This window comes from Glandiceps talaboti, chromosome 15, assembly GCF_964340395.1.
Source record: "Glandiceps talaboti chromosome 15, keGlaTala1.1, whole genome shotgun sequence".
In the NCBI taxonomy this organism is placed as follows: Eukaryota; Metazoa; Hemichordata; class Enteropneusta; family Spengelidae; genus Glandiceps; species Glandiceps talaboti.
In genome coordinates, this window is record NC_135563.1 from 21,526,227 (window position 1) to 21,550,487 (window position 24,261).

The 24,261-nt window shown below is 36.9% G+C and overlaps 2 protein-coding genes across 2 annotated transcripts; one reads left to right on the forward strand and one right to left on the reverse strand.

Annotated features, from left to right (window-relative positions):
- Window positions 1–11,653, reverse strand: LOC144446336 (aminopeptidase N-like). The gene is made up of 18 exons (XM_078136083.1): window positions 11,061–11,653; window positions 10,438–10,717; window positions 10,145–10,265; window positions 9,505–9,659; window positions 8,816–8,929; window positions 8,299–8,433; window positions 7,610–7,675; window positions 6,996–7,061; window positions 6,249–6,430; window positions 5,792–5,886; window positions 5,022–5,164; window positions 4,444–4,647; window positions 4,118–4,194; window positions 3,439–3,549; window positions 3,007–3,171; window positions 2,338–2,478; window positions 937–1,018; window positions 1–150 (listed from the first exon to the last, which is right to left on the reverse strand). Exons 1-18 carry the CDS (start codon window positions 11,651–11,653, stop codon window positions 1–3), a joined length of 2,880 nt encoding a protein of 959 aa, XP_077992209.1.
- A 2,063-nt stretch (window positions 11,654–13,716) lies between these two features.
- Window positions 13,717–18,224, forward strand: LOC144446795 (monocarboxylate transporter 13-like). The gene is made up of 5 exons (XM_078136631.1): window positions 13,717–13,966; window positions 14,949–15,221; window positions 16,052–16,482; window positions 16,537–17,110; window positions 17,650–18,224. Exons 2-5 carry the CDS (start codon window positions 14,972–14,974, stop codon window positions 17,808–17,810), a joined length of 1,416 nt encoding a protein of 471 aa, XP_077992757.1. The 5' UTR covers window positions 13,717–13,966; window positions 14,949–14,971; the 3' UTR covers window positions 17,811–18,224.
- Window positions 18,225–24,261: the final 6,037 nt, after the last annotated feature.

Sequence of the window (24,261 nt, forward strand, 5' to 3'; positions counted from 1 at the left end):
TTATTCTTTTGTTTGAACTTGAAGCCATTCCTCAATATTTCCTACATTTAATTCTTTCCATTTGATGTTGGAACGGATTCTTTCAATGGCTTGCTGGAAGGCTTTAGTTGCTGTGCCAAGATTTGGGTGATTTTCCACGAACTCCTCTAGCTGTAGGGAGAAATATAGAATAGAAACAGATATACACTCGAGATAGATTTTGTACACAATTAAGCTTACATGTTGACTTTAAAAATATAATTCTGCGTTTATAATACTTTCTTGATTTCAAAATATGTCTACATAGATAAGTTATTATTATTATTATTATTATTATTATTATTATTAATATTATTTATATATTAATATATTATAGATTATGAATAACAAGCTGAGATTTGGTGGCAATGTTGGCCGATCTAGACCGCGCCCTCACCAGTTACTAGTATTCAAAATAGCGATATTGGACGATCTTGCGATAACTAAATGTCCAATTATTGCCAAAGGGGTTTATTTTAGGTTTAGTCATTCAAATGAATTGTTAAATACATTCCTCGAAGACCACTTCGCTCGTCTTCTGATTCTCGTCTTCTCTGTGTTCCAAGGGTGTCAACCAAAACATTTGATGAAAGATCCTTCTCTTACATTGGCCCTACTTCATGGAACCACCTCCCTTTTGATCTCCGCCATTCCAAATCTTTGTCAACCTTCAGACATTCTCTCAAAACACACCTCTTCAACTGCTAATAACTGTTTTTCTTTCTCATTTTATTTAATACACATTCCATTGAATTCACATTTCCATTAACTATTTCTGTATCCACTCTTCCTCTGCACTTTGAGCTCTTCGGAGATGAGGCGCATTACAAATCATCTTATTATTATTACTAGCTAGTTGATACGAAATTGATATACACTGATTGATTCAGGGAGATAACACTTTAAATTTATACCTACCTCTTGTAGCCTAATTGGAGTAGAGAAAGGGTTTGTAACGCCAGTTACCAGTGTAGGAAATGAAAACATATTTGTTCCATATCTGTTGAGTTAACACAACTTATTGGATTAGATTATATGTTGGGTTAACACGATTTAGTGGATTAGATTATCTGTTGGGTTAACACGATTTAGTGGATTAGATTATCCAGACGATTTACATTTAATTATACCTTTCTCCATAATTTACTTAATCTTACTAAGTATTTGAATCACCATGGGTAATTGCCATCAAACAAAGAGTAGTTATTTTTGAAGTATCACCTTCTCAAGAAAGCAGTCACGTGATATAAGGGCCGATAGCCTACAAAAACAAAATAAACAGCTTTGCCATTTCTTTCTGTCGATTTTGTTGTTGTTGTTGTTGTTGTTGTTGTTGCTGTTGTTGTTGTTGTTGTTGTTGTTGTTGTTGTTGTCGTGAAATTATGTAAAAACAGCCTGTGTACCATCATACTACCAGTGCTTGAATGATTGGCAGATCTTATTCTTAGTCTTGGAGAATACTAAAGCTGCAACTGGGACGTTTTTTAAAAATGTTTTGTTGGGTACAATAACTTAGTACTTGTAATATCGTACCCCGAGAACAGTATTACATCACCTGTAGGTAAGCATTTATTTTTTTGTAGTTGTATACACGATAAATCAAATCAAATCAGCGCCCTCAACGGCGATCACGATTTCAACCTCAATGTTTCTGTACTGCTTTTGGATAACATTGACCACTGATTAACCACTGATTAACATGTACAATGTCTAATTATTGGTATTTTAACAATTTTCAGTGAATATACAGTGGTTGTCTGATTGACTTGAAAATTGATACTCCAGTTACAACAGTACAGTTTTAACATGGAGACTTAATGAGAACTTGCCGCAACACTTCCGGCAATATTGATCACTAATTAAATGATGCAATGGGTTTTTTTTACATGTATAAGCAATTGACAATTTTTGGTTGAATATCTCTTTGGTTATTTGATGAAACAATGTCCTAGTTGCAGCTAGTGCAGGTTTAGTATATGCATTTAAAATAGCTTGGGGTACGGGGTGTAATGGTGGTTTTTTTACAGTTAGCATGACGATGTTGAAAATCTCACTGATTCTACCCCAAAATAAAGAGAAGTGTGCTCAAATGTTGAATGTTGGTGCACTGTCCTAAAAATTGTTGAACATTTGACCTCATCCCATGACGTTCTCCGGCCTGCTTTAGGTAAATAAATTTGCATAATTACGCATGAAAAAATATGTGCGTCACAATAACACAGACCACGCCCCTTCCTGAATTGTGAATATTGGTGATGCCAAGTATGTTGACAGTACCCGGATGACAGTAGTAAAATTGTAACATAATCAAAAACTTACGTTTCGAAGTAAAAGTCCCAGTTTGCTCTAAAGAAGTCCCAGGCTAAGGACTCACCATAGGGATTGCTAGCAATGTATGAGATGACATTAGTAGCATCTTGACGACGAATTTCATTGGATTGTATAGAAAGTTCAAGGTATCTAAGAAAAGACAAGCAATACTACAATATTAGTGAAGACTAGTTTAGAAATTTGTTTTCAATACAAAACCCATTTTTAGGATCTGAAAAGACCACACATGATTTACTGGGAGTTTTTAGATTAGGAGTTTTCCTCGACATAAAGAATAAATACCATAAAGTCTCTCTTGTGGAAGTATAAGAAATGTAAATGTATTCAATTTATCAAGTTCCTCATTTTGGTATAAGATACTATATCATGTGACAATTTTAAGTTCAGCTCATTTTTTTGGTATTTTCTTTGACCAATTTTAATATGTATATGGCAATGACTATATATTTGTAGTTGAATAACACGTAATTTACTAATCGTCTGGTTTTGGGTATACTGATTGTGAAGATTTCTTCACTACTTTTATATGTATTCTTTCCAGTAAATTTGATTTTATAAAATCGTCTTTAACATTTGGATGTTCCCTGTGTTGTTTCCATTTGTCTTTTTAACATCCCATAATATTGTACCGTAAGTTGGTATTCTATTATTTCTCACCGACTTAACAACCATGGTAGTTTGGTGCATGCCAATGCTTCCATTAACAACGACTGTTCACCACTTTCAGTGGTTTTGTACTGATCCCAAGCAAACTTCCAATGTTCTTTACTGCCATGGGTGATAGCCGTACAATATACAACACTTCTTATGTTAGCAGAGATCCTATGCAAAAATAAACATTAATTATAATCACTAATTATAATCTCTCTCTCTCTCTCTCTCTCTCTCTCTCTCTCTCTCTCACACACACACACACACACAGACAGACAGACAGACAGACAGACAGACAGACAGACAGACACACACACATATATATATATATATATATATATATATATATATATATATATATATATATATATATATATATATATATATATATATAGTTACACCCTCAAATAAATATGTTTATCACAAAATATAACTTACAGATTGACACTGCTGTTACTCATCCATTGGTCAAATAATGCTATGGCTGTACTAATACATTCTGTATGACCATGGTGACAAGCTAGATTCAGTGCCAACGTTCTGGAAAGACTGTAAAATACAGAATCAATGAACTCACATACAAGAACTCTCAATATGCAATGTCTACACTGATATTTAACACTTTTCAGGGAATATATTGTTGGGTATCTGATCACTAAAATAATATCCGAGTTACAATTAGTACAATTTTAATTAATATATCGATCATTTGTCATGAGAGTGGCGAATAAGAATTAGTGTCCCTTCTGGGCACTGCCCAAGGGGAGGGATGGGTTCGGTCAGTCTGTCCATGTGTCTGTCTCAGTGTCCGTCCATCGCTATATAACTCTGTCTCTTGCATGTAATGGTTGATTTCATTCAAATCTGGCACAAAGGTGACATGCTATAGGGGATGCATGCACGTTATAACTTTAATTTAGTAATTTACAGTCAACAGACAAAGATGACCGGGAAATAATAAATTAGCCCCGACAAAAGCAAGGGAAAATATAGACAGTATCAGGCTTTACGCGTTTCTATATTGGTTCGAGATGGTTATAGCCACAGGTTTATAGGATTGGCTATTCTTTAACAGCTACAGGGTGGTATAAATGATAACATCACATCAGCTCAATACCTTTCTGCGACGTCTGAGTTCGTATCATCCCAACCAACATCTGAGTAGTATGGTGTCACCAAATCAACTACGAATTTCTGAAATAAAAATGTCAATTTTGACGTTGAATGTTTGATAAATTCAATATTAAAGTCATTCAGAAATAAAGGAAGTCGGTCTGTCGAAATATCTTAATAATTATGACACGGTTTTAATTAACAAAGTGACGGACATTGTTGGTTTTACATCACAATATGAGTGATATCCATGATTCAGGATCCTGTTTCTCGTTGATACCTACATGCATTACTGTAACATTGACAACTCGCCACCAGTAGCTAACTTACCTGATACATGCCATGACTACCCGTTGACTGCAACATCTCCCCTACATATGAAAATGCAGAAAAAGCAGCAGACCACGGAACGTACTCCTTCTCATTCCTCAGATAAAGGCTCAAGTCAAGTGCATTTGTCGTACTACTACGATCTCCTCTAGCTAGAGTAAAAATATCATTGACGAGGGCAGCGCGACTAGTCGGGGGGATCACCTATACCATAAAAGTTAAAACGATATAATTGTTTTAATAAATAATATTGAATTTTAAAAACACTGGAAAATTGACCTTTTTTCAACGTAAATGTTTGTAAGAAAATTTGGAAAAACAATTACAGTATGGTAGACATAACCTGGCTAACAGAGAGTACATCGTAACTTTCAGACTATCGTTACACCAGAAGTACTCTATAAAGTAATTGGTGAAAGTAAAATGTTCGTATCGTACATGTATACCCAGTGGCCGCTCATCCTAACAAAACAATTGACAATTGAAAGCTCAAAATCTAAGTTGTATTTACCAACGTACCTAAAGCAGTTCAGTACTTTCGAGAGATCTTGCCGTAATACAAAAGGGTAGAGTCTTACCTCGTGATCCACCAGTAGTTGGGTTTTCAATAAATTCCAGTTTTCGTTGTCATAGTTGACAATAAAGTAACCGGTCTGGTTAATATTAGCAAGGAGCCAATCTTCGTTACCACCAGCCAAGGAGGAAGTATTGTCCATAATAACTTGTAAATCAAAGTTTAAACAGATAGGTAAATAATATACCATAGCAATAGGGAACTATAGAAAGTATATACAAGAGAGAGAGAGAGAGAGAGAGAGAGAGAGAGAGAGAGAGAGAGAGAGAGAGAGAGAGAGAGAGAGAGAGAGAGAGAGAGAGAGAGAGAGAGGAGAGGAGAGGGGAAAGAGGAGATATAGAGAGAGGGGAGGGAGTGAGAGACAGAAAGGTAGAGATACAGAGAGGTTGACAAACGGACAGATAGACAGTCAGTCAGTCAGTCAGACAGACAGGCAGGCAGACAGACAGACAGACAGACAGACAGACAGACAGACAGACAGACAGACAGACAGACAGACAGACAGGAAGAGGCAGAGACAGACAGACAGACAGACAGACAGACAGACAGACAGACAGACAGACAGACAGACAGACAGGAAGAGGCAGAGACAGACAGACAGACAGACAGACAGACAGACAGACAGACAGACAGACAGACAGACAGACAGACAGACAGACAGACAGACAGACAGACAGACAGACAGACAGACAGACAGAGAGGAGGGTTTAGATGGACTCTTAAAATCAGTTCAATGATAAGTGCATAAAATGTTGTGAGAATCACAGTAATTACCAGAATTCTTTTCTAGCCAAATCATCCTCACATCTTGTTCGTTGTATTTGGGGTTAGAACCATCAGTAAAAGTAAGCGGTACGTACCATGTATACCTTTTAAGAATAAAAAATAAAACAGTATGAAACAATGTTAATGTCCATGGTTTTGATGTTAAGCTTTCTAATTTAAAATCAAATTCTCGTTTCGCTTATCCACCGTGAAGTAATTGGCATTCCTTTGGAATGTGATACGGTGCACTATACAATATCAACATATAACAGTCTTTGAAGGGTCTTTTTAAAACATCACGGCGTGGAATGACAGAAAATGAATGACTTAATAAATAGAATGACACCCAATACAGTGTAGATCAGTGTATGAAAAGAAAGTAGAAAAACAGCGGATAGCTAGAGGAGCGATTTACCAAACACATAAAATATGGTTAGACTAACGACTATCATGATTAGAAACTTACTCATCATCCGGAGATGCTTCAGGGTCAACAAGAAAATGGTCTTGATCGCATGAAAAGCTAATTACGTCATCAACTGAGTAATCACGTGATACTGTGACGACAGGGAAACCCATCTGTAAAGTCCAGGTGTTCATGATATCTCTAATGGAAGCTGGCAGAATAAGTCCATCCTCGTCCACTGCCTAGCAAAGACAGCATATAGCAAAATTAGTTTATTATTGAAAATGTTCACCAGGAGATGTACACTACAAGCCAGTGAACCTAAAGCCGAATGTTGTCTGACTCGATTTAAATAAATCTCACTACATTTTATCGTTTGGCTCCACAAATCTTACTAATTACATTTCACAGTCCAGAGCGACAAACTCTTACCATAGAGGTATATCGCCATGCTCTTACCGGCATTGCTACATTTTATTTGCCTAAAACGGCCTTTACGCAATCTACACCGGGTCCCTTAAAAAGATTAAAATGTAGTAACATTCGCACCAGACGATAAAATGTAATGGAAGATATTTATCGAGTCAGAAAGACGGTCTGTTTCATTCAGGTTAACCGCTTACTTTTATAAAACCATAGAGTCTGAGTCGGGTAGTGACTGAGTGTTTATAATGACAGAACATGGTATTAAATACGACTAAACGTCAGTCATACGACTTTTTAAAAACGTTTTATCTGGTCGGTCAACAGGCTTCGTCAAACTGCTCATTTTCTGTAATCTTTAATTCAACTCAGTGAAATCCTTACCTCACTCAGTACATCCCAAAGATCATTCATTTTGGCGTTGCTATAGGCATATCGATTCAGATATTTCTACAGGTAAGAAAATAGGTGTATAAAGTTATTGGAGACTTACGGCTTACTACTAGCATGGAACATGGATGGATATATACATGTACAGTCTGTTTCAAGTTATCGTTCATACATAGGCTCTGTTTGGTACAACCACGCATCGCAGAAACCAATAGAAAATTACATATTCTGCATTAAGATAGAAAGATTACAATTTCTAGCTACATTTAGATGAACTGCAACTACGTGCAGGCGGCGATGTTTTGACGTCTGTAAGAAACTGTATTCATGCAATCTGACTATCTTAAATAAACTGGTTTCAGGGTGATTGTATCAAACAGAGCTGATGGACGGTAGTTTGAAAAGAGCTGTACGACAACTCAGCAAAATAGAAAGAAAGTGACCCAGAGAAGCTGTAATGGACTGATTGCCTTTGTATCTGCCTACAGTATCATCATTAGCAGCTCCGAGATAAGATGGCACGGAATCTGATTTTTTTATACTGCGAACTATAAGTAGTCCAGAAAATTACAATTATATTTGATAATAGAACAATGTTACACATTTACCTGTAAGCCATTGCGAAATGTATCGTGTCCCAGAAAATATCGAAGCATTCGAATTATAGATGCCCCCTGGAGTAAAGTAAAGATTGGGTTATACATTAACATGCGATCATTATACTAATATTCATTCACGATCATTTGTCTATTTATTTTTTATATATTACTAAGTTATTTGTTTTTATTTATTTATTATAAAACGCTTCAGAACAGCGTGGTTTTATACACAGAGCACAGGGAGTATATGTATTTTACTTTACGAAGTACCAGTAAAGTCAAGAGTGTACAACGCTATCTTTAAAAGCTGTACATTTGTCAAGTACTTTCATGTGCAGTCACCTCTTTTTGATTATATACTATAGATGGCGGCAGACCATGCTTATTATATTAAGATTTATTCACCCCTCCCCTACCCCTGCCCCTGTAAATATGTGATTGGAAATATACTAAGTACTATAGATGTCGGCAGATCATGTTTATTATATTAAGATTTATTCGCCCCTCCCCTACCCCTGCCCCTGTAAATATGTGATGATTTACTATAGATGTCGGCAGATCATATTTATTATTCACCACCACCACCACCACCACCACCACCACCACCACCACCACCACCACCACCACCACCACCACCACCCTACCCCACCCCAGCCCACCCCTCCCCGGTAAATATGTGATTTAAGAATGTAACTTACCTTGCTATAAGAAATAGCATCAAATATTGAGTTAATTTCATCCACATGATTGACAGGCACGGAGATGGGATGAGATGATAGCAGAGAATCCAGGTGGAATGCTGGATGCACATCAAGAATTAGAAATTGATCAAGCTGTAACGATATAATATCAATGTAACCACTACAGGCAATAGAAACTGATCAAGATATGATATCAATGTAAATGCTTGCTTACTTGCTTGCTTGCTTGCTTGCTTGATTGATTGATTGATTGATTGATTGATTGATTGGTTGATTGGTTGATTAATTGATTGATTGATTGATTGATTGATTGATTGATTGATTGATTGATTGATTGATTGATTGATTGATTGATTGATTGATTGACTGACTGAATGCTGACCTGACTCATTATTTTAATATATTGATTAACGACTGACTGCTTGACAAACTCATTAATTTTTTTATTTATTTATTGAATGCCAATTAATCGATCGATTGACGGATTGGTTGGTTGATTGATTGAGTTCCTTACCATGTGCCATTGAGGTTCGACGTGATCAACTCCATAATATTCCATAAAACTTGCAAAACCTTCTTTAAGCCATAGATCCTCCCACCACCAGTGGGTAGCTAGATCTCCAAACCACTGTCAAGTTAAACATTGTATTAAAGCTCACATGTAGTCTGTAAGGTACGCCGTGATGGGGCGCCCTCAAACAGGGCGAAACGTCACGACGTATCTTACAGTCTAGCTCACATGTAAATCTATCCAGCAACATTATATTGAGAAACGACCGTCCCAAAAATTCCCAATCATGTAGCTTTTCGCAAGACAGAGACGACAGTGCCTGATGGGCTATTAGATTAATGTAATTACACTTAGTTTTTTCATGTGGATGCACATTCAACCTAGTTTCTAACTGAATGCAACAAGTTTTTTAGTTTTTCTGTAGACTTCTATGATCATCCACTACATACGTTTTCGGAGACTTCCAGTTACACTATCTTGATTACAGGGTGATTATATCCACATACCCCAGGCGCTGCTATCACCATCATCCACTGGTGTAATATGGGTAGATCTATTTAAGTTTGTACTTTTGTCATAGAAATAATACATGTGTGTGTTGTAAGGATATGCGATCAGATAAACACGTGATTTTTTAACTTCTGTACCATACAGTGTGGTGTATATAGGGTATAACAAGTTGCATTTCTAACCTGATGAGCAAGTTCATGTGATACTACTGTGGCCACTCTTCTCTTTGTTAATGTTGTTGACACTAATGGGTTGTACAGAAAAGCACTCTCTCTGTAATTAATTAAACCCCAGTTTTCCATACCTCCAGCACCATAGTCAGGAGTTGCAACCATATCTAGTGGATGTAATAAATCAGTGTAATTATGAGAGAGAGAGAGAGAGAGAGAGAGAGAGAGAGAGAGAGAGAGAGAGAGAGAGAGAGAGAGAGAGAGAGAGAGAGAGGGAGAGAGAGAGAGAGAGAGAGAGAGGGGGGAGGTGAGTGGACAGACAGACAGACAGACAGACAGACAGACAGACAGACAGACAGACAGACAGACAGACAGACAGACAGACAGACAGACAGACAGACAGACAGAAAGAAAGACAGACAAACAAACAAACAAACAAACACACACACACACACACACACACACACACACAAGTAAGTAAGTAAGTAAGCATTCATGTAGGTAGTTACGGTGGCTTTATTATATTTATGTTTTCAACAATCTTACATCAATTTGCGCAATGGGATAACACATGTACACGAATAGTACCCTTATTTCGATTTGGTTAAGACAGTCATGAAGTGGAAACATTAAACAACAAGTTTTTTCCTACCTATTTTTGGTAGCGGAAATTGAATGTCGAAATAATCTTCGTAATACTGCAGAATTGGTACAGCTATATTCATTGCATAATCAACCTGGTCGATGGCATTACTGCGAGCCCAGGCACAAACCTGTATAGGATATACCGGCCATGTAAATCAAAGTGACGTTAAAGGAATGGTCCAAAAGTGTTTCATTTCCCTTTCGTTCGTTTTGGTGTAAAAGGATAGTGTGTGTTTTGCCTACACACTATTTCACACATTTTCAACATTGAATGCATAATTTAATTATAGAGTGTCTTACCTCCACTTTTTCTCTTGAAGTATGACACACTTTTTCGAAGTCGGTTACAGCGAACCCTACCACATATGTTGACATCTTAGGAGTTGAAGCAAAAGTTGTCTCCATCCAGCCACTGTGTTCTGAACTTGGTAGGCTAGTGTACGGGGCCATGTTAGAGAGGGCGCTATACTCTGCTCTGTGTACTAATGTAGTTGTAATATTTGCTTTCATCGTCGGTTCGTCAAAACATGGAAATGCCTTTCGAGCATTTGCAGGTGAGAAAAAAGATGCTGCCAAGTACCTTAAATGAACAAAAATATACACACTTAGAATGAAAATGACGAACACCGTTCGTTTGTGAAATAAAAATGTGTTATAACATACACGTACATACTATACCAAAATCAGAAAGGAGTCATGGACACTGTTTGAAGTATATAGCATGGCTTTTAATTTACTATTCCATTTGCGGGTTCATTCCCAGCAGTTTCTATGTACCCAGTTTCTATGTAGGCAGCTCCATGATACTACTAGTATATGGCGTTATCTGAACCAAAGAGTCAATCACTGAAAAAGTTTTCGACGGATATCAAGCTGTGTAGTTAATTATTCACGAGCAACTTTTTTTGGGGGATTTTACGCACCTTTTGACACCTGTAGCATTGGTGTACGAGCTTCTGTATATACCAATAAGGTCATCCTGTAGTTGACCTCTGTAGATAATACTGATGACATATTGCTGACCAACAGTCAGAGTGCTTGACAATTTGACAGCGAGATACTGTGTATCTGGATAAAGTTCAGGCTCTCCTGACAGTGGTACGTCCTGGTTATCTAGAATACGTGTAATTTGCACTGAATCTCTTTCAATATCTAACTCTTTGCTATGAATCAACACTATGTCTGTCTGTACTAAACAGTTGAATGTTATCGCTACGTTACCGTCAAATACAAACTGGTCCAAATCCACTTTTATCTTGAGATTGTACGATTTGGGTTCAAGTGTACCGGGGAGACGGTATTCTTCCCAGGGTGCTTTGGGTTCTACGGATGGTGGTTGGTTTGTATGCGGTGGTGGTGTGGAGGACGAGGGTAGTAACACGCCAACGTCTGAACGACAATTTGGGTCGCGTATGAAATATGCAAGTATTCCAGTACCAGACAGCAACGTTATAGACAGCAATGATGCTATCACAATAGCAGTGGAACTCATGTATATACTGGTATCGCTCTTCATGTTTCTACCTTAATTAAAGTTCGGGTTCTGTGTACCACCTGTCGACGACTTGGTGTACTACTGTGGAACTGTCTCCAACCGAGGTGATTGTCGAACAGAGACCAGTATGCAACAAACGATTAATTGTGTTCGATATTGACAAACAAAGTGACAACAGTGACAAGTTTCTACCCCCTCTCCTTCAATCAAACATAAATATAAACCAATCGCATTGACACAATATTGGCAAACTGACAACTGGCTTGATATACAGCATGTATAATTTGTTCTAAATATAAAAGTTAAAAACACAAGAGCTAGACTAAATGATAAAATACCAAAAGAACTTGTTCATAACCTCCGTCGTAGTAAAGAAAGTGTTGTAACTACGTTTTTTAAATGCTTTGTGTTCCTTCAACAGTTTTATTACAAATAGGATTATACAGACAGTTTTTATTGACAGAGTTCCATGAACCTGCAGTGTACTGTTTTGGGACTTCCAATGTATACACTATCTTAATCACAGGGGATTAGATTCACACAACAGTGGAACCACTATCACCCGAAACCTTGGTTACCAGAGTCGTACAATATCGGGAATAATAAATAAGACTTCCGTCTGGTGATTTAGCATTTTCATCACTCCACATGTAACTTGTAAGCTTATACTGAAATTTTGCGTTTGGTGCACAAATGCATGAAATGTTCGTATACGTACTGGTACTGTAGTATGTAAATTTGATAAGTATAGTATGTAAATTCGATAAGTTATCTATCAAACCTTGGTGCATAAATGCATGACATGTTTGTACTGGTACTGTAACAATACTGTAGTATGTGGAAAATGGATAATTATTTTATCAACCCTCAGGAAAATTAATGTTAGTCTTTTTCCCTATCTATTTTCTTTGTCGGTGTAATTTATTTACTGGCACCATAATGATGATTTCATATGACATGTTAGGAGTATATTCCTTTCAAGTGGCTTATGGGGATGAACAAGCCCAGTAGTCACGTATATAGGCTTACTTTGCCAGCTACAGCAAACTGGTGTACCATTTCAGCCGAAACAGAATGTACGTCGCGTCGCCACTGTCTGGCTCGACAAAAATCGGATTAGGTGACTACACACTTTATTTTTTTTTATTGGGGTGTATTATGTGTGTATGTGTCTAGTGGTATGTGTCACTGGGTGTGTTGTATGTGTTCTTTTTTTGTCTGTCTGTGTGTATGTGAATACACATGCGGCGTGGCATAATTAAAGTCGAAATATTAAAGTATATAGGAACGGCGGGTACAGCTAACGAGTAAAATTTCTGTACTCATTAGTTATACTGAACTATATTGACACAGTTTTTTAGGCATATTTTGACTATAACTGACAAAGACTTTACACCTGTTATCCCAAACAAGCAATTCGGTGACACACACGTGAGCCATGGCCAAGACGACATATGTGATTTAAGTAATGGCTGGTAATTAATCTTCTGGTATTGATGGGATTACGCCTGAATATCTTAAGAATGCCCCGTCTAGAGTTTCTTTGTTGATATCCATGTGTTTCACTGTCATTTTAATACATGGTTTATACCCAAACAGTTAATGAGGACTGTTCAAGTCCCAATTCCTAAAGACCCCAGTGGTGACATCTGTGATAACAGATAAGTCAAAGTATTGTCATGTAGCTGTGGCAACTATTGCATCTTAACTTCTGGAGAGAGTTTGATTAAATCGCTCTATGGATTGTCTGTCTACAACTGATAATCAGTTCAATAGAGCACGGCACTCATATGGCAATTTTTGTACTTACGCTGATTTGGAGTTACTTTTATTTTACTTTTATTAACTTTTATTTGACTATGTCCGACACGATATTCGTTTTTTGAGACTGTAAAATACGTCGTGACGTTCCGCCCTCACCGGCCTCCTCTCACAGGAGGCCGGTGAGAGGAGGCCGGTGAGAGGAGGCCGGTGGGAGGGGTTGGCTGATGTGTGAGGGCGCCCCGTCACGGCGTACCTTGCAGACTATGCGTTGGTTGGACCTCGGATCATGATTATGATGGCTTGCTCTGACCATATGAGGAGTTGCGCAATACCGTAAGACCACAGTCTTACTTGTCTGTGGTATTAAAGACATACATGTCACACCGCTTCCCTGTACAGTACTGTCAGTACTAACTTCTCCGTGGGATACACCTATACTATATCTCATAAACGCATGGTAATACGTCGGAGAAAACATATACCTCCAAATCCAAGTACCGGTCTATTCCCGACTACTAAACGTTTGCATATGTTGACCAGCGAGTGAGCGCGAATGCTCGTGATTACCTGGTGAGTTATATCGAAATGCATAGTGTTTATTGGCACAGACGTCCATATGTTGTTTGTAAACTTCTAGTCTAGTGATATGATTCTTCATTGACTATTTCACTAATACATCCATGTATACACACAAACTATTTTGGACACATTGATACACGGGTCGTTGATTTGCTGTATCTCAGACCACCAAAAATGTGGAAATTGTACACTACCCGTACCCACGGCCACAGTACAGTTGGTGGCTTTTCTGATGGCTTCCAAGATCTTACAGTGTGCGTTATCATGATCAAGATCTTTTTACTGTAGGTGACTACCATGGTAAATCACATGATTGTGTAATCTACCACTGTGACGTCAAACAACAACAGTTTTCGTGTGTGTCTCTTTGTTACCAGAAACCTCATTCTCGCAAACCAGAATTGTTATTTATACCACTACATTTCGGTGGCTCGTTAAGAACGTTGCCGTAAAACAGGCCGTGGTTTGCGACGATGAGAAACCCGGGTTTTCGCTGTGTTATTACATTTGACTACCGTGGCATGCGAATAACATGAATAACAAAAAGTACATAGGCCTAAACATCACAGCGTAGCATTACTGAATTTCCTTTCTTAGATGTTGTTATTCTAATATATGATTTGAAATAATTAAAGAGGAAAAGCTGGAGGATGGGGAGGGGCGCCATATTAAACATTGTAGACCGTGAAAGAGAATATGTAAATGGCACTGTTGAAACAGGACGAATTAAATTTTCTTTTAATATGCTCCATATGGGCTAATGATGTTACAGTGTGTAAGTTTTGCAGTTTCCATCAATACACACCTTTCAGTGTCTTTGAATAATTGTAGTGGTTTGAGGTATCACCTAATAGGGGCTGAAATGTCGACAATACAATTATGGAAGACAGTTGACTCGAAACAAAACGCCAACAATATCATACCAACATTGCTTCTTTTCAAAGTCTAGCATGAAAAACGGTGTTTTTTTCAGTTTCAGACCTGTAATATACTTCAATGAAGGTTGGTAAAGAGAAATGGAACAGCCACAAAGCGCCACCAATGTACAAATACGAAGACGATCCACCAGATGGTGGTTGGGGATGGCTGGTTGTAATAGCAGCTCACTTCAGTCTACTTCTGTCACATGGCAGTGTTACAGGGTTTGGACCATTCATAGTACGTCTAAATGCCTACTTTGAAGATGATGGAGCTGGTGCAGTTGGTGGAATTAGTGGGATTGCATATTTTGTAACCTTAGCAACAAGTAAGCATGTTAAACTCTATTACTGTGAGGGTACACTCTAAACATGTTGACACTTAGGACGCGTCGCATGTGTTCACTTTGGTCTGGTTTCCAGATAGAACATGTGTATTCTGTGTACTTGATCTGAACCCATACCCTGTGTTCAAAAAGTGCCAATGTGTCAACAGCGTTCTATTTGAACATAATTATGTTATATGTTCAAATAAAGACACTATATGTTCTAAATCTAAACACATGCATTCTAGTTTTCTTTCTGAACATATACACTGCATTCAAAAAGTGTTCTAGTATGTGTTATACAAGGAAATTGAAAGGACCTTCTTAGCACAACAGAATCGGGAGAGGGTCACGTTTTATGCAACAGCCTTGGTTTGATTTCCACCGCCCCCTTGTAGATACTGCAGGCTCCCTAATAGGAACTGTCATTTCTAAGTCATATTGAGAGTATCACCAACATGTACGTACTCATACGTACTCTAAAAATGTAACTGTTCGACACTTCATTTTAAGGTGTTACGATGAGAAACATCGAATTAAAGTACGGGCGCCCTAATTCACATCAGCTCAGCAGAGACTTATCTTGTAGATACTATCCAAAAAAGCTCTGTACACCAGCATGGAGGTAGAAGGACTGTGAATCTACCTCCACGGTGTAGATAACGTTTTGATTCAAGACGGGTCTCTGAGCTAGGCATATACACTCACGTCACGACTGCTTGATGGATAATTGTTATACTAAATAACTATTTGTTGTCTGCCTTATATATGCTATTTTCATTTTCATTTCAACTACACTACGATTTAGTCACAATCTTCATTTCTCTCAACAGGCCCCCTATCTGCTGGTCTTATGAATCGTTTTGGCTGTCGAATTATTGTCTTTACTGGTGGTGTTCTGGCCACGTGTGGACTTGCCGCCAGTTCATTCGCGAATGAAGTCCATCACCTATATATCACGTATGGCGTCATCACTGGTTTTGGATATGGTTTGATAGTCACACCTGTCATGTCATACACAGCCCGATATTTTACAAAGAGATACGCACGTGCCAATGGTCTCGTTTTTGCCGGATTAGCCGTGGCCTGGATAGCCCTACCACAATTATGTCAATTTTGGATTGAGAGGTATGGATGGCGAGGAGCAATGCTGATGCTCTCGGCCACCACATCTCATTTATGTTTGTGCAGTTTGGCATTTCGACCTCCCCCACAGAAACGTGTCTTCATAAATGAAGCAGTTCTGGCTGAAAGTAGTGAGAAAGCCGGGTTAGCATCAACGTCGATTTCTGAAAATGAATTTATTGAACTAGAAGAGCACGATGGAGATTCTGACCAGGTTACTACTGAAGTGGAAGAGACTATAACCAAGAAAAAGATTACGACCGGATTCTGTCGCAAATTTTATCGAGTATTTCTGCAAGTATTTGATGTAACGTTATTTTCTGACCCACTGTTTATAGTCATGTGTTGTACTTATATATTGAGTTCGATAGCTGTGTTCCCCACATTCCTATATCTTGCAGACCGCGCTGTGTCTTACGGCATTCCACAACCGTTACCTACAACATTAATAACAATTTGGGGTGTTACCAGTCTGGTTGGTCGTGTTACACATGGTGTTATCATCGACAACAAGATCGTTACTGCAGCACAAGGCTTAGGTCTTGCTATTCTTGCCTCTGGATTAATCAATATATTCAGTATTTTTACAACAACCTACATCGGATTAGCAGTTATGTATGGACTTTTTGGACTGTTCAATGGTGTCTACCATCCACTGTCAACTGTGGCCCTGAAAGAGTTAATTGGAGTTAAGAAACTGCCGCAGAGCCAGGGGCTATGTCAACTGTTTCGTGGAATTGGTGGACTTATTGGGTCACCTTTAACAGGTAAAGACAGCAATTTCTTTCTGTATGACAATCTTGCATTGATGTATTGTAGAGAACATACCTTCATGAAAAGAAAGCTATCTCTTTTATTACCCATGATTGGTTATATCAGTCGTCGTACAATTGTGACCATTTCACATTTTGGAAAACTTATTAATTCTTGTAGTTGATATGATTTGTAATTACTCTTTTGTTGATGCTTGTCAGTATATATTTTTTTTGTTTTCTTGTTTATTTATTTATTTATTTTTTTGTAAACATAACTAAGCCTGAGTGCCATGTGGTAGCACTGGGGGAAACAGTTGTTACAGTTCACTGCCAACAAATGTGAAGAGAACAGGCCCGAATTTACTTGAGGGGTGGGTGGGGATAGGCTTGAAAATTCTTGAGCACATGGGATGGGGCCTCAAAATTTGGCTGGTCATATGTTTGGTGCTGTATACTACTAGTCGGTTTGTTAGCAGGTGAATAGACGATATACTCCAAGACTCAAACTAGTATTTTAGTTTCATCAACTTCCTCATTTGATTTGTTTATAGGCCTCATATATGACGCAACTCTGAGCTATAATGTGTGTTACCTGTACTCTGGATGTGTTTTAACATGCCTAGGTGCAATGGTAATTGTATCTGTCCCCTGCATTAGAAGATACCAGAGAAGAAAAACATCTCGTGGAAGTGAAGTGCAAGTAGAGGGCTAAAAACACTGAAACTGTTAACACTATCTTGATTCATCAGTCTATGCTTGATTACAGGGTTATTAGAACTGCAGAACTAAGTCACTGCTATCACCCACTAACTCACTTGTGTAATATACTGCATGCAACAACAATAGTTTTAGTTTGTATTATCTTAGGCTGAAAGCATGCTTTCCACTGTAGTACGTATTTGGAAGTGTTTTTCTAGCAATGAAAAGGTTCACGCACTCTTATCTCATAATTAGCATACATGTACAATAAATCAGTGTTCTGAAAAAAAGTAATATTTGTACAATCTATTCTTGCACTGACAAGCATTGGAAGACAGTGAGTAAATATTTTGATAGGCAGTGGACACATTTATTGATAGCTATACCAAGTGAAATGGACAACATGGCATCACAAAATTTTACACAAATCTAGTTCTAGAAAGTATATCATTAATTAATATAATTAAAAAAAATTATATGTAAAATGTAAGCTTTATGTATAAGAGTATTCCAAGATTACATAAAAAAAGTGACTTTACTCTAAAAAAATGTTTTGTTGTATTCATATTACAATAAAAACTTATGCTTTGGCTTTATACATTCAGGACACTTTTTTTTTCTACTTTCCACACATATCCACACACTTTAGATACTTAATTTTAAAATTATATCAAAAGTATTTAAAAAAATAAACACCTGCTTTGACTGTTGAGTTATTTCAACTTAAAGTTTAGTAGTCACATGGCCAAACAAATCGTCTCAAGCCATCATAACTTTTATAAAAACATTTTTTTTTTAAATGTATAAAATAATAAAATTTGTCAGATTGAAAACTTCAATGTAATCACAGAATAACATGACATGTGAGTGTAAGTGTGGTGTAACTCAGGATATTTGTCTGAACACTTGTAGTGTTCTCTGTGGTCGTACTATCAATGTAGTGAGTCAAAGTACAACAGGAAATACCACTAGCACAAGTGGAAATACTCCAGAGAACCCACACTGGCACTCATCCAGGATAGGGTTCTGGTATTATTACATGAGAACCCACACTGGCACTCATCCAGCATAGGGTTCTGGTATTATTACATATGTTTATCTGGAATAGCAAACATCTGTACAAATGACACTGCAATCATGCAACCGTGTACGTGTGTACAAGAATGATTGCATGAGGATAGGGTTCTGGTATTATTACATATGTTTATCTGGAATAGCAAACATCTGTACAAATGACACTGCAATCATGCAACCGTGTACGTGTGTACAAGAATGATTGCATGAGGATAGGGTTCTGGTATTATTACATGAGAACCCACACTGGCACTCATCAAGCATAGGGTTCTGGTATTATAACATATGTTTATCTGGATTAGCAAACATCTGTACAAATGACACTGCAATCATGCAACCGTGTACGTGTGTACAAGAAATGATTGCATTCTCATTTGCATACAGGTATGCAATACTGTTTTCAGTGCTGCACTGCAGTGGAAATACCACTAGTATGCCCCCACACAGGTGCAAGTAATCACTGGTAGTCGTACATATGCAATCAGAATTTATTTGAAGTAAACTCAAAGTTTAATGTATGCACTTTGTCATGAAATGAGAAATCTCCCTTGGGACTGAGTAAGGTGCAAAGTGCAAACATGAAGTATTTGCAATGACTCCATTATTAAGATGATCAAGGGACAAAATTTCAGTTATTTTTGTGTCAGAGGAAGAATTGGAAATGGCATTTTACTTCCAGGCAGGTTTAATTATCATTAATCCTTTCAAAATTATGATTTGCAAATTTTACAATTTAAAGCTGTTACAAAGAAAGGTAAGAAACACAGTCCAAAATGTGTGAATTATTTTTACAATTGAGAGCAACTCTGAAGTCTATGTATCATAGGAAGACTAATATTATACGTTTAAAATACATTTACATAGAAATGTTATTTTTGAAAAGTATGAGTGTCATTGTCAGGCAACAATTTATCTGAAGAAATATGTATGTAAGAAATTTGTTTGATTGCATTATAATTTCATGAATAATTTGTTCAGCTAACATTAAAACACTCGTCTCTTTTGCAATTAAATTCTTGTAGTATGAAAGTTAACTAAACTATCTTTACTAGTCAGCACTCTTTCTTCTTTCCCAATCTCATGAGTGCATGTTTTGTGAAGTTGCAAACTTTTTTGTGTGGAAAAAGAGGTGATAATTATATTATGTGTGAACTAGATTTCTTATCACTGAAAATAACACAGATGAGACAAAGAGTCATACACAAGTCTTCTTCCACCTTTGATGGGGAAACAAATCACTTGTCCTTCTTCAGTATCTAACGAGATCTGAATGAAGGATTGATCCAATTTGCTGGAGATGTTGAGTAAAAATGGAAGTGTGAAGGTTAGCTGTGTAAATTCAGGTGTGAAAGTGCTTGACAAAATGATCAATAAAAGGCGAGATTTCCTTTAAACTATCCATAAATACACACTACAGTCAAAGATTGACAAAGTTACAATTTACTAAATACTATGGCTACAACATGGTCAAATCCCACTTTTGGGTGACTTGAGGTGTTTAGGTGGTTGGCATTTGTTATGTTATGTAAGTTTAGAGCACATACACAGGTTCATGACCTTGAATCGGCAAATGTGAACATATCTATTGTTATGTGTAAGGAAGTGGATGATACTTCCATGGTATGTGCAAGTACAGGTTGATGAACTCAGAGCGGCAAATGTGAACTATATATGTCAGTATGTGCACTTAAAAGACAACATCACAGTCATATCGGTTGGTCAAATCAGATCGGCAAATGTGAACTATATATGTCAGTATGTGCACTTAAAAGACAACATCACGGTCATATGGGTTGGTCAAATCGAATTGGCAAATGTGTACTATATATGTCAGTATTTGCATGTAAAAAACACCACGGTCATATGGGTTGGTCAAATCGAATTGGCAAATGTGTACTATATATGTCAGTATTTGCACGTAAAAGACATCACGGTCATATAGGTTGGTGAACTCAGATCGGCAAATGTGAACACACATATCGGTAGGTGCAAGTAATAATGCAAGTTTCAAAGTAAATATTTCATTAAAGTATCACAAGGTGAGTTCATAATTTTTTGTACTAGTGTGACACAAACCACTCTAGTATAATGTTCATGTATACTTCTACGAAATTACAGTTGTCTTTTGGCATTGTTAGAACAGTTGATTTTAAGGCAGGCATTTACTCAATATTTTCATACGTATGAAAAATCATGTCACCGGAGTATTTATAAGGTCCATTTTTATACCGGGTTTGAGTTCAGTAAATTGCAAGTGATGGTAAAGTATGCATCAGTAAGTACAATACTGCAAGTGTCTTTTGAAAATGAAGAAAAATGACGCCAATAAATGACTAAACTCAGCTTGCGCCTCTTTAAGAACTTCTATTGTAAAATATTGTTATATGTACAAAATGGCAATAACTTTGTCTGATACTAGTAACAATACTATCACATCACTTCCCTACTTCTGAAATTGAGTAACACAATGAGCCCTCTCAGATGATTGAGTCATATTTGTGCATATCAATTATCTGATTTGCATATTCAAATAGTTACATTAAAGAGAGAGATACATATACTTATCATATAATCGGCAAATATTGTGAAAATACTGATGTAAAAATTTTGAGCTGTGCCAACATTGGATTGGATTTTAAGTGCAAATTTGCACGTTACCTGTCTTTTTTCAATATGGACACACACAGTTGCAGTTCTGAACAATAAAAGTTACATACTATGACCCAAATAATGGTATTTTGCATGAGGATTGGATAGCAATCTGCTCTTGGTGACTCTCAGTCTGAAGGTTCAAATACCCATACTGGGGGCTGTATATTCTTATTATATATCAATGAATGTTTATATGGTGAGAAACATATATTAATTGATTCCAGTTTTCATCATGTTAGATTGTCAAAATTTGAGAGCATCTTGTAAATCCACAGCATAGATGCAGTACTACATTTTCTCATCTATTGACAGTGGGTAATATAAGTTTCACCTGCCTGGCAAGTGTCCACAGCATAGATGCAGTACTACATTTTCTCGTCTATTGACAGTGGGTAATATAAGTTTCACCTGCCTGGCAAGTGTCCCAAATGTTCATGAAAAAAATACACCTACTGGTATTGTGAATTTCACTGTATGCACATGAAGCCCATAGTTTGTATCAACACTTGCTTATCTTCATACTGACTTCACGTGTGTACACTGAGATTCACGACAGGCAAGACTTCATGTTTATAGTGAAACATGTCATAAAGCATTTTAGTTGTTCAGTGCTACAATTTGACTTGTATCGTCTAGAAACGACGACTTGAACTTGATGACAAGTCATCCCATGCTGACATTAGTTTGCACTAGAGTAGTTCTGGTACAACTGTTCTGTTGGTGGTTCAATTGGTCTTTGTGAAACAGTTCAAAAGTCCATAATCTTAGTTCTGGTACAACTGCATTGTTGGTGGTTGGTCTTTGTGATAATCTTCAAGACTTGCAATCATACTTATTGATGTACCATACCAGTGAATCATTCAAGGATATGAGTTATGTGACCCTGTTGAAATACGCAAACAAACTCACATGTCATATTGAACTATACATACTGATTATTAGCTATCTACTAGAAAAAGTCTTGTTTTATACAAAAGTCAACAATTTTCATATTAGGAAAGTGAAACCTTTCCAACAACTACAACAACAGCAAATAAAGAGTATTTTCTCAATAGGTTTGTTTTCTCCATTTCTTTCTTGAATCAAAATTTACATTCAAGATGTTTTCTGATTTTGTACTGACCTGGGTATGATTTCCTTGGGGACCCCTCATCTACGACTTTCTTCTATTTGTTTTCATGATATAATGAATGAAAACAGAGAAAACAACAACTTTAGACTAACAGCTGTGTGCTATGTGTACCCTAGGTCAAATCAATGCTATTGGCAAAACACTTGGCAAGGCAAGGGGCCCATAGGAAATTTTTTCCATTTCTGTGTTGACAAGTTGATATTTGAATACTATAGGTTCCTAGGTGAAGACATACAGTTGTATATAGCATGAAAGTATTTCTATTTTAAATCATGACGTTATTTGAAACTAAATGACATATGCTGCATACCCCTTTCATTGATCGAATATAAGGATAATGATGTGAAGACGGGTGGATAGAGAAGATAAATACATGTACATGTACCATGCTTCAAGCAAATAGTTGAAAGACAGAAACTTAATAGAATCAAAATAATTTATAATTTCCAAAGAATGAATGTTCCACAGCAGTCTTACATGCCCCATTCCACATAATGGTTTGAAACTCTGATGATAACTGTTAGAATTCAGAAATGTATGACTTTGCATGTAGTGACAGCAATTAAAAGGAGTATGGGGATTGCAAATCAGAAATTTATGACTGCATAAAATGACATCATTTGAAAGGTACATGTATTGCATAACAGAAAATATGACTACATATGATAACAGCATTAGAAAGCTAACATGATTTCATAAACAGAAATGTATGACTTTACATGTTGTGACAATATTTAATGAGAGTAAAGTGAGAGACTAAATGAGCAAGAAATATGAAGTATTGACAATGTAGTTGTCACATTAGACTGTAAGATACACTGTGTCGCTCCACCTTCACCGGCCTCCTCTCCCCCTTCATCCATTGACCGATGTGTGAGGGCGCCCTGTTACAGTATACCTTACAGACTATTATCATGTGTAACTGGAGAAAAATACTTACCGGTTCACCCGCCATGCATCTGATACAGCTCCTGGTCTTCACAGGTGTTAGCTACATTTGTAAGTGTAAAGGTATATTATTGTGTCAACAGGTACATTGATGCTTAGACTGGCAGTCACTTGTATTTTGTTTATCCACAATTAATTTCAAATATCAGTGATGTTTTCAATAAATATGTTTTTGAGTAAAAAAGCAAATCTTGTGTAACCATGGAATTTTGAATGATTACAAATGTAATACAAGGAAAGTACAGGGTCCTTGTACTTCCATTAGTCAGATCAGTAGATGTTTGCACTCACTGCACAATGTGTTAATTGGGCAAATAGAATGCTGAGTTTGTTGTAGGATTAGCAATCTACTAATTAATGCAAAGTTCATAAACTCTGATAAAACTACTAATGGTAGGAAATAAGAAAAAAACAGTGAGAGGAAATAATAGTTATGATGGCAATATTTAAAACTTTATTTGAAATATGGAGAAAATAAGAAAATAATATTAGAAATCCAAAAAATCGTTACCTGTGGTTATAGTTCTAATTGTTACTGTTGTTTTTGTAGAATAAGATGTAATTCTTCACAATATCACAACACAAAAAAATATTCAGTTCTGGTTCATTTGTTTTAAAGATAAACAAACAAAATGTAAAATACCTGAGGTGTTACTGG